The sequence below is a fragment of the Pimephales promelas genome, chromosome 17 (assembly GCF_988280905.1).
Source record: "Pimephales promelas chromosome 17, fPimPro1.hap1.1, whole genome shotgun sequence".
In the NCBI taxonomy this organism is placed as follows: Eukaryota; Metazoa; Chordata; class Actinopteri; order Cypriniformes; family Leuciscidae; genus Pimephales; species Pimephales promelas.
The window spans coordinates 7268126-7280129 of record NC_142785.1 but is presented as its reverse complement, the minus strand read 5'-3'; the positions used below and the strand labels follow the sequence as shown (position 1 = coordinate 7280129).

General features: G+C 37.6%; 2 protein-coding genes across 5 annotated transcripts in view; one reads left to right on the top strand and one right to left on the bottom strand.

Moving 5' to 3' along the window:
- Positions 1-1097: 1097 nt before the first annotated feature.
- zdhhc4 (zDHHC palmitoyltransferase 4) lies at positions 1098-5290 on the bottom strand. The gene is made up of 7 exons (XM_039684401.2): positions 4947-5290; positions 4621-4753; positions 4454-4527; positions 3902-4080; positions 3699-3824; positions 1580-1824; positions 1098-1492 (listed from the first exon to the last, which is right to left on the bottom strand). Exons 2-7 carry the CDS (start codon positions 4741-4743, stop codon positions 1193-1195), a joined length of 1047 nt encoding a protein of 348 aa, XP_039540335.2. The 5' UTR covers positions 4744-4753; positions 4947-5290; the 3' UTR covers positions 1098-1192.
- A 1648-nt stretch (positions 5291-6938) lies between these two features.
- grid2ipb (glutamate receptor, ionotropic, delta 2 (Grid2) interacting protein, b) overlaps positions 6939-12004 on the top strand; it is a 47234-nt gene continuing 42168 nt past the window's right edge. For 3 of the 4 annotated variants that reach the window (XM_089121840.1, XM_089121838.1, XM_089121837.1), the window contains exons 1-2: positions 8125-8470; positions 9054-9307. In XM_089121840.1, the coding sequence (XP_088977966.1) occupies positions 8383-8470; positions 9054-9307 (342 nt within the window). In that variant the 5' untranslated portion in view covers positions 8125-8382. Of the gene's footprint in view, positions 7044-8124; positions 8471-9053; positions 9308-12004 lie in introns of those variants that run through there. The other variant, XM_089121839.1, reaches the window with a different exon arrangement.

The window sequence follows — 12004 nt, the reverse complement described above, 5'->3', positions numbered from 1 at the left end:
GGGCTACCTATATATTTAACACATTAAAGGTGCAATAGGTGATTCTCTACAGAACCTTTGTTGTTCCAATTCAAACCTGTATGAGTTTCTTCTGTTGAAAACAATTGAAGATATTTTAAAGAATGTTGATAATCAAAAAGTTGTCGGGAGCAATTGACTTGATCTACAATGGCTACCCCCAACTGTCTGGTTATTTACCAAACATTCTTTCAAATGTCTTCTTTTGTGTTCAACAGAAAGAAATGAATACAGGTGGAACAACTTGAGGGTGTTCCACATTTGCTGACAACGTTTTCATTTTTTGGGTGAGCTATCCCTTTAAATTAAATGGTGCTGAAGACAGTTAGAAAATAATGATTTTTATTTGAGTTAATTAAGCCAAAGTGCATTAATGTAGTGTAGTGTAGCTTTTTGTAATTTCAGTTTCTCAAAGGAGCGTCTGGAAGCTGCTACTTTGAGGAAGGGGCTGTGTGTAAGAAGAAGTCACCAGCTGGAGTGCCCTTGAGATCCACCAGAGGGCACTCCACATCAGACTACCGTCATTCCCTCACAAACTACATCTCCCATAACTAACTGCCCGGACTCTTCATCCATTATCACATTAATCCAGTCTATAAACCTGGTTTTCTCATTCATTATCTGCAAAGTATTGTTTAGGGTTACACTGCAATTCTGAGCATCCTCCCTGGTTTCATGTCTCTTGGTTTTGGATTTCTTGCCTGTTCCTTGGATTACTCTTTTTTTGCCCGCGTTCCCCGCCTTTTTGTGTTTGTTTGTTTGTTTGTATGGACTGCCTGCCATACTTCAGATTATGTCTTTTGATTACCCTGTTCAATAAATACTGCATTTGGATCCTCAACCTTCTTGTCTCGGAGCAGTTTGTGACCAGTACTCTATTGAATTGACTCTATACATTTTATTGACAGCCTCATTCTCATTAACATAAATGAAATATGGGCATCTATCCTAAAAATACTGCATGTTTAAGTTTATACTATACACATACTTACATACAAATGTGAAACTATTAGAAAATTCTTATAAAAAATAAGTTAGAGAAAACAAAAAAGAAAGAAAGAGAAAGGATACCCATAATATATAAAGCTGAGAAAGTATTTATTAAAAATCCCATTTACCCAAATAAAAAAGTTTAATACAAAATACACTGTTTAAAATAACAACAACAGTTTCTCTAATTTGCTTTCTTTCTAAATTTTTGAACAGGACATATGGGCCAAAAGATTTCCCACAAATTTTTGAGGATTCCCCTGTGATAGAAACCTCTAAAAGGATTGTATGAGGTCTGGCAGTTGTGTCCAGTGTACGGATGGCAATGCTGGCAGTTGTGACCTTTTCCTTTAAACCACTCATTGGCGGTTTGATTTATCAAAGCCAAATACATGTGAAACATGGAATAACCCGCCAAGAGGAAGAAGACAAATACAAGGAAGCCCAGCATGAAGACAATCCGTGGAAACGTTAGAAAGAGATGCTGTACAAAGAATGCAATGGGAAAGGATTTATTAGAGAGATGATCCATGTACCACAGCACAGTTATTAGTAAAGAAGTTATTATTACCTGGATGATAAAGAGCGGTCCAGCGCGCTGTTGCACACCCTGCTCATCGATGTAGTGAGCGTGTAGGAGTCCGGTTCGCAAAACAGTTTGGAGCAACATGTCTGCTGTAAGGACTGCAATATCACCTGCCATGACACACACACTCAGGAGGTACAGCAGGAAGAATCTGATGTTCTGGGCACCGATGCAGTTATTCACCCACACACAATGGTGGTCGAATCTCTGGACACATCGATTGCAAACCCCTGCACAAAACAGCGTTTGTGGAATAATGTTGATTACAAACATTTTAAAAAGTAAAAAAAGAAGTACAGTACATTGGGCCATTAATAACAACAACGTCAAGTCACCTTCATTTATAAAGCACATGTTTCAAAGCAGCTTTACAGTTATACTTATAATAGAAATTACTGTAACAGATTGTTTAGGCTGGCTTTACAACAGCATTAGGATAAAATAATTGTCCAGCTAAAGTTAGTTTTGATTGATTCACTTCCGTTGCGAAGATCATTAGCTATTAACTTAATAACCAACTCGTAATAGACTACTAACAACTACAATAGATTGTTTGCTTATAACTTATTTGTTTATAAGGGGTCAAGGGAAGTTATTTTGTGATACCACTTATCTTGTATTGAACGCTGAAAATTTCTTTAACCCTCAAGTGTTCTTCGGAGCGAAAATTTTAATAAATAAATACATTTTCTTCTTTATCAGAATGGTACAAAACTTAGTAAAGGTTTTGGCACTTGCTATGTGAACACAAAAACACATGATTCGAACAGGTTAAATGGTCCAGAAAAAAAAAATTGTGGTCAAAAATGTCCGCGTTGGAAATTAATGAGAGGCTAATTTCATCTAGTGAAAACTTTTGGTACTGCGGTCATACGAAATCTTACTGAAAGCTCATTTTTGGAGATTTCAGCTAAAATTTTTAACATGACGTGTTTAGATTTATGGCTTTGATTTTCTCACATTTTTGTAGAAATATGATTTTGAAAATACATATTTCAAATAAAAAAATCGAAAAAGGTATTTTCGCACATTTTTCATAAACGTAAAATTCTGTAACTTTTAAAAAAGTTCACTTTTTAAAACTTTTTTTCACTAATCTGCCAAATGTAGTCTTTGAAAAGAGATAAACAAGTCTGTGCCTTAAATCATTCAAAATTTGATTGACAAAAAAGTGAATAAATGGATTATAAATATAAATGGAAAGTAAATATAATTTAATAATAATTATAATATAATTTAATAACTATTCTTAGTTATTAGCTAAACATTAGTATTAGGGTGATAGATCTTTACTGTATAAAATATGGTAACAATGTTTTTGAGTTTTATGGATTTCCTTCTTTTCCAACTGTACAATAGAGTCCCCCTTTTTCAGTGGCACTGGTTCCAGAAGAATTTTTTCCATTTAGGATTTTAAAATAGTCTTAGTAAAATAGTCATAAGCCATGAACCAAGTCAATCAGCTTTAAGGTGAATCATAACATTACAAACTTTGATTTGTAGCAAAAAAAGTTTTTAAAAATCGGACAAAAAACAAAGGTAAACGATTGTGTACTTAAACGATTAGTTCACCCAAAAATCACTGAACGCAGATCGACAACAGAACCGGAAGACAATACAATGCTGAATAAAGTCGTAGTTTTTGTTATTTTTGGACCAAAATGTTTTTTCGATGCTTCAAAACATTCTAACTAACCCACTGATGTCACATGGACTACTTTGATGATGTCTTTATTTCCTTTCTGGATAAGGACAGTATACCGTACATACATTTTCAATAGAGGGACAGAAAGGCTCTCGAACTAAATCTAAAATATCTTAAACTGTGTTCTGAAGATGAACGGTCTTACAGGCTTAGGACGACATGAGGGTGAGACATTAATGACATAATTTTCATTTTTGGATGAACTAACCCTTTAACAGTTTTAGTGAGGGAAAGAACTACAATCCCATGAAGCATCGAATAAATTTTAGTCTCTTGCAAAATATTCAAATATTTACAAATATTTCAGTATTTTGAGAGCATAGAGAGATCGCCTCATTATTCAGTGCTTCATGGGAGTGGGCAGAGCTAAAGATCGATTAAGGATTAACAAACACTTACTGCAGTGTTTAGATCGGGCAGGTTTGACCAGCTGACAGGTTAAACATTGGACTCCCTGCTGGAACAGTTTTTCATCATACTGGTAGATCTTCAGTTGTGAAGTATGGTTTGCCTTTGTCAGTGTGCCTTCAAAAGAAAAGTCAAACTGAATGGATTAGATTTTTTTTTATTCATGAAAATGAGACAAGTCTTAATTTGCTTACCAGGGTCACTGCTACAACACAGGTAGAACAGATAGGACTTCAGGGCGAGGAGGACATAGGGAATGCACAGGCTGATCGAACTTGTGCCCATGTCCAAACAGAAGCCAAAGACCTCATAGGAGAACTCTCCATACACAACCACTTCAAGTAACAGGTGCAAGTAAAGGAAGAAGTTGTTCCTGATGTGAAGGAAATAGTTGGATATAGGATGTCAGGGAATGTTCAGGGAACACACATACTGATAAAATAAAGACTTTGAATACATTGTAAGATACATTGGGATTGGATCAAAGTGTCTGCCAAATGCATGGATTAAAAAAAAAAAAAAACATAAAAAGCACCACTGCCACAAACTTACAAGCAGACTAATTTGTTTAGAAGTTTATAGGTAATTTGTATATTATATTATACAGGCAACTTAATATATTTAGCACACACTCACACAATTTTTATGAAAGAAATTAATAATTTTATTCAGCAAGCAGATTATCTGTCAGTTTTTAATAGTTGTAGCAAAGCATGTCTGGTGTGACCTGTTGTAACTTATGTTACCTCTGATGGAACAGTCTGTGCATAGTCCTGTAGCAAATGTCTTGGAGACATTGTGGGATCAATTGAGAGACAACCTAAAAGGAAAAACAGTTAATAAATTTAAATTACACCTTAAACAACTGCAAAAATCATTCAGTTTGCAGGACTTCTCATAGGCTCTTTCTTACCCCAGTGAACGTGTCCAAAAGTCGACCGAGAGGAGTTTGCTGATGTCCTGAATACTTACAAACCAGAGCAATGCAGGTGAGCACTACAGCCACATATATACCAAACAGAGTGAGGAAGTCCATTTGCCACTACCTAAACAGCACAGGACTGTGAGTGAGTAACTGACTTCACTTATTACAGATGCTTATATATGATTAAATCAAAACCGAATGTCATCAATATAACCATATTCAACTGTGTTAAAAGTTTATTTGTATACTGGACACATAACGTTACTTCTAACACTGGCAGTGTACAAAGAGAGGCAAGCGGAGGAAAGTTTTACCTTTTATTAATCTGAGCACCAGAAAACTGTATGCATGGCATCTACTTTGTATTCTCCATAAAGCAATGTTTTGTGCATTTGTCCCTGTCAAATCAACATTAAATGCATCAATAAATCCCCCTCACACCTTTACTCTTTCCGTATACACCGTAGTGTGAAGTAACAGCAGTGTTGCCAGATCTCAAAATAAATAAAACACACTGGCTTAGTCAAAACACACCCATACTGTACTCCCCAAATAATGTATTTAAAAATATAATTTTACATTTAAAAATAAAATAAACGCACTACACTGTTGTATTCTGGCAATAAATAAAACAACAACCCACGACTTTAAGCGACTTTTTCGGGGGGGAAAGGGGGGACATGGCAACGCGATACGGAACTTACTCAGAAACGGCAACTGCGTTGTCAAAATAAAAGTCGTCCCATTCTTTTTTAACTGATTTTTTTTTTCAGGCTAGCTTTTTTTGAAGTTGTTTCGTTTATCTTTAAATACAGTCGAAATTGTCTCTATCAAAATACCTTTAAATATGTAACATATTTATTATAAATGATTTAGCCGCGCACGCTATTATTATTATTATTATTATTATTATTATTAAATCATGTGCCCGCAGCCCTCGTAATCTTTAATCAAAATAGAATCCGTTTTTATCTCTCCGATGACGTTATCTGGCCTGAGGGCGGGACAACCTGTCACTCACATCACAGCACTGGTAAACAACGACCAAAATTCCCGATTAGGATAAAAAAAAATACTAGTCCAGTTACAGTTAACTGTTTGGTTACTGACATTCTTCAAAATATCTTCCTTTGTGTTCAGCAGCAGAAAGAAATTCAGGTGAGTATGATGTGATCATGATGACAGAATTTTAATTTTAAAACTAAATTAATTGTCATTAATTTAGTTAAATTAATTTAGTACTAAATTAATTTAATTCTAAAACTAATTTTAGAACTAACGTTATCTCTTTAATCAAGTTCACCTAAAAAAAATCTTTTTCGAGAAACCTCAATCGGATAGGCCGCGGCCCACTTGGGCCTAGGGGGCCTGATCCTCCAGGGAGGCCGCGAGATAAAATAAATTCAAATATATTAATACAATTTATTAATTTTATTATTAATACGTCGAATACAATATGAATTAAACTAATTAAAAAATAAAACAAAGCACCGCCTGTGTCAGCCTCTCTCGTAAGTATTCTGTGAAATGCAACCTTTTCTCATCGCGCTGTGTGAAGGGTGCACGAAGTCAATATACAGACTGAACAGCGTTTGGACACTGAAAACCAGTGTCACTACTAAAGCTTTAATGGATGACGATTTTAATTAAGGTAAATACGATTACAGTGGTACATTAGGCACGCGCAAGTCCGTTATTACTGATGTGTTAATAACAAACCGTGAATGTGGCTCTCGGCTCGAACACAGTTCAATATATTTAATTTTTGTTTCAATTGTATTTTGGTGTGTTTAATAATTCTGAATTGAATCTGTATAGCTATCATACTTTACGTAGTTATTTGCCTGCTCCTTGTGTTACTTGTGCTTATTTGTTGAAGTTACTGTGTAACTGAGCACTGAGTACTTTTAAGTTGTAAAGAATGTCTGCAAAGTATGTTTGCAAAAAAAAAAGGGGGGGGGGGGGGGGGCTTGGAGTCAAAAAGGTTTGGAGACAAAACAGTCTGTCAATTTGCTTTATTGGTATGCTTGAAACCCCAAGTAGGAGAGAAAAGACTCTCCGCTTACATTTCATATTTGCATAATGATAACTGAGTGAGTACTATTATTCATCAGATGGCATACAAATTTGCTCTGCTAACATACCTACATTCTTATTACAGTCTTTAATTATTCTTCAGCTTTCCCACCCACTTTGCTTATTTTGCAAATGTATTCTTTTGTATAGTGTATAGTGTATAGGCCTACTTGTTTTCAGTTCAGGGTTGCCATAGCCTTCTTACTGTTTCCTCTTACAGTTATCATGTTACAGACCTGGACATTCACTAGAGGTGATGCCTCAAAAGAAAGGGATACACCAAAGCCCTTCGAGAATACTCCACCGAGCAAAGGCAGCTGTCTTTTTCTATTAAGGTATGCGTGTATTTGTGTTAACAATATTTTTATGAATATGCAGAATTAATATGTGTTTTTGAAGTGAGTGACTAAAAAATACTTGGTTGTCAGACCAAAACATATACGTTCAAATAAAGTATAGAAGTGAAATGTTAGCTAACACATTATTGAAGGCTGGAAAATGGGTTTGGATATTTATTTGGTTCTGGAATTTTTGGATATTTCACTTACCCCTCTTTTAAATTATTCCAAATTTATGTTTTTGATATCAATGGATTTTAATGTTTAAAACAAGTTAATTCTGTTTAATTTATTATGTCTAATTTATTTCTGCACTTAAAATAACAAAGCCATTTGACATTTTAAAATAATGAAGAGAGTCTTTTCTGTCAGTGCAAGATGAAACTCTTGAGTTCTTTTATTGCAATAAAACGATATTTATTTTTTTCGATATACACAACAACTTTTCTGTTGTATTGGTAAGTTGAGATGTTGATTGAGGAACAGTGTGTTTGGAGATACAAGCATTGGCACTAAATAATTCAGTTATCCCTGTATAACTGCTCTTTGCTTCAGTCCTACATAATACGTCATTACATTTTACTGCTAGACTAGTTATACTGTTTCCTCATTCGGATTGTAACCTTGAAAGTGAAACCGTAGGACAGGCCAGTACTCAAAAAACAGTCTGGAAGATCTCGGTTGCACCTGAGCTGCATGTCGGCTCATTCAGCAAATCAATTTTTTCCTCCTGAATTCCCCTCGGATGCATGATGACAGCATGTGTCCCTGCCATGTGGCACGCTTAGATCTCGAGATGCAGCATTTAATCTGTCTAATCCAGAACAAGGGCTTTAATAGCACTGCTCCTGTTCAAAGATGTGTGACTGGGCTCTTCGGTGAGTTCAGACGTTCTAATTATCCACCATCATCCTGCCGGATCCCCAAGCTGCTACTGGGCTACTTTTTGTCCCTTGGAGAGACAGATAGAAGAGAGAGTATGGGAAGGAGGTATTTATAGAGAAATGGGGCCTCACTTTACCCTTTTTGGAGAGAGAATCATTAAGGATCTGTGCTAGGTGTCCCAGTTTCTTGATTTGAGCTCTGCAGGCAGGACTAGGAAGACTCGGCAGAGATGCAGCGTCAACTCGTAGACAGTATCACTCTGGCGCTCAATGCGTTGTCACCCTTTATTTAAGTGGCATTGCTCTGCATGGCACATGACGATGGGGGGCATTCGCAAGGCGTTTCCCCTGAAGCGTGGTGCGGTTCAGTAGGAGGATCTCGTGACAGCGTAGAAGACGTGGAACCAGCGTTTCACCCTTAGAATTTTTTGTACCTGTTGAATTACGACAAAATGAAGAAATTCCTCCAGAATAAGAAAGGGAGATACTCCTTAAAGCAGAACAAGCCGGGTCCTCGCATTCCACCCAAAGATGCTTCTAGTAAGTGTTTAGTGTTCAAGAAATATTGCATTTAATCTTGTATTACCAACATGACTTTCTTTCAGCAGCACATTTAAAGTCAATTTACAAATAGGCTAATTTTTTGATGAGTGACCTTTTATCAATCTACAGGCCTAGGCTTTGCATGGACTGACCCATAAACACAATATTTTACCAGCCAATTTAATTATGAATGTTGATAGTGGGGTTATTTGAATGTCTTTTTGTGTTCTGGTTTCACTAGTGAGTACTTGCTATGCAATGCACTTGAGATTCATGTTGCTGATGCAGTGTTCGGGCAAATCTGTCTTCAAAAATGAGATGATTTGGGAGCCTCTGTTCTTTTTCAATGAGGTCAATGTTACTGGGAGGTCTAATGTATCAGCTGAGACTCTGTATTTACTCTGTGCTTTATCATATTTTAGTGTCTGGATATTAAGCTTGTGTCTGCAGTGCAAATTTCCATTTTTCTCAGGAGACTTGATTATTCTGGTGTGGATAAGCAGGTCCTGGCTGATGGACATTTGGGCCCAAGTTTACTGTGAGAGAGCACATATCCTCTTATTTGCCATCTTTTTCACAGTCCCCACCATGCCAGCATCGAACCAGAGCTGGCCGTATGAGTTTGGCTTTCAGATTGGGGGGAACGGGCCCAGCTACATCCTGACTGTGGAAGATGGAAGCAGTGCTCACCTGTCTGGATTGCAACCTGGAGACCAGGTCTTGGAGATTGAGGGGCAGAATGTTTCTAGTCTCAACGCTCAAGAGGTTATTGCCCTTGCCCAGTCACAACGAAACATCCCGCCCAGTATCGGAGTGGTTTCACGCATCGAACAGGTGGGTCAGTAACATGATGCTCATTTGATATGCCAGAATGTATTGATTTGCAGAGTTTCTAGTCTATTTACACCAAGTGCAAATAGACCACCTTGTTGGCACAGACTATTTACACTTTGATTGAGCGAGACAAAATTACAAAAGAAATCCTGTTGATAACAGGATCAATGGCATGGAGAGCATAAGGCAAGTGCCATTAGCTTTTAACACGAGTTCGAATCCACCATTTTCCGAACTCATTCTTCTCACATACCAGCTTGGAAAGGCTTTTATTTTAAATAAAAAATTGGAAAATATTGAAGAATTGTGTGGTATTTAATAGTGGGAATAATGTGTTTATTGGGTAGGTGTAAAAGAGTGACAAGTAATGTCCCAATAAGGCAGCATTTATAATTTTAGAGCTACACAATGTAACTGTTGGCACTGTAGTGGTTAATAAACAAAACTGCATGTGTCTTGTTGAAGAACATTATAGCCTGGGCTACTTCTCTCATATACCGTATATAGCAAGTAATGCAGGTACTGTAACTCCATAGCATTTGGTGTCCAGCCCGTCCTCCACTTCACATGATTATTGCTCATATTGTATATTTCTAAATATATGATACAGCTTTCATTTTTCAGGTCAATAGGGAATATAGCCAATATTCATAGGGAATAAAATCAGTTTAAATGAGGAAAGCGATATCTTTATCATAGGATCCTTTCAATGGTTAAAGGGGATTTCAAATGACGGGTTGGAAATGCATTTCTGGAAATCTATTTCAGTCTGTCCATTTGTTTTATTAGTATGTTTTTATTGATTTATTTATTGTTTTTTTTACAATTTGAAAGATAATAAAGATATTGTTTGATAAGTGAGATTTCTGATTGTAGTCCTTTAAAGCTACACTGTGTAACTCTTTTAGTTTATTCTTAGCTAAAAACACTTACTTCTTTCAAAAATATATGTGCTCATTAATGTATATTTACTTCGTTCAAGTAATAAAGTATTCTCGTGAGTGTATATAATATGCCATTGAAAATACATACGGGTAAGGGGTTCAAACGTCGGTTGCCATGTTGCCCCTCCATCTTGAAAGTACATTAGCCAAAGAGGGACATACCCGTTGATTCAAGCTTCGCCTTTCACGTTTACGTTTGAGTTAACACTCGTGGACGAGGTCGAACTGGAAGCCATGTTAATCTTGGACTACATTGGCCAGCGTAGGAGTTAAAACGAAATCGGAATTGAGATGAACAGAAACAAATATTAACTGGATTCTCATATACCTTTTCACCACTAGATGGGGTAAAAATCACACAGTGTAGCTTTAAAATCCCGGAATTTAATTTTACAGTATCTATACGAACTCTGGTCTGATTATAAACACTTATTATAGGCATACCGTAGTGATTCAGGACAAGACAATAAAACAAGATAGCTTCAGGATGTACTTGATCATTGAAACCAAGACAGGTGGATTAATGCGTTTAATCTTTGACACATGGAACACTCTCTCCAAATCTTGGTTGGCTCTCTCGGTTTGACCATTGCTTTGGGGATGGAACCCCGAAGAAAGACTGACAGTTGCCCCCAGTAACTTACAAAACTTGCCAAAATTTGGACACAAATTGAGGACGCCTGTCAGTAAGCATGTCTATCGGGAGGCCATGTAAGCGAAAGACGTGATCTACAACAGTTACCGCTGTCTCCTTGGCAGAGGGTAATTTGGGCAAGGGAACAAAATGAGCCGCCTTAGCGAACCGGTTCACGACGGTCAAAATGACCGTCTTGCCCTGGGAGGGCGGTAATAATGGAGTAACCCATCTTGGAGTCGATTGGTGGATTTACCAATGGCACAAACCAAGCAAGCCAAGACAAAACTGCAGATGTCACTAGCCATAATCGTTGATTTAGCAAAAAAATGGTGTGATTAATTCCTGGATGACAGGCCACGCTGGAATAATGCCCCTACTGAATAACGTTGGACCAACACTCTTCTGGCACAAACAAATGATTCGGTGGGCAATCGGGCGGAGGTGTTACCCCTTCCAAGGCCGTCATGACCTTCGAATCGACCTCCCATCTGAGATTGGAGAGAACTAACTTCACGGATAAATTACACTTGGGAGTAGACGGGCGTTCGGATTGGTCCAAAATTTGAGATAAAGAATCGGGTTTGATGTTGAAAGTGAAAAGTCAAAACGTCCGAAAAAAAGTGCCCACCGAAATTGCAGAGAGTTGAGTCTTTTGGCAGTTCTGATATATTCTAGGTTCTTATGATCGGTCCATACAATAAAAGGTACCTCTGACCCTTCTAACCAGTGACGCCATTCTTCCAGTGCTAATTTGACATCCAACAACTCTCTGTTACCAATGTCATAATTATGCTTGGCAGGAGACAAAAACGTGCAAGGATGCATCTTGTCGTCTGTGGAAGAACGCTGGGCAGTACTGCTCCTACCCCGACCTCTGACGTGTCGACCTCCACCACAAACTAATGTGATGGATCAGGGGCAATGAGGAGGGGAGCCGAAACGAAGCGGCTCTTAAGTTTGGCAAAGACAGCCTCACTTGGCTTGGTTTGTTCCTCCAGCCTTGGCTGCATGAAACCACCTGAACGTCGTTCTGGGGGAGGTCAAGGCAGTCAGAGGTGCGGCTAGTTGGCTGAAGTTGCGAATTAAATGGTGATAAACATTGGCAAACCCCAGAAA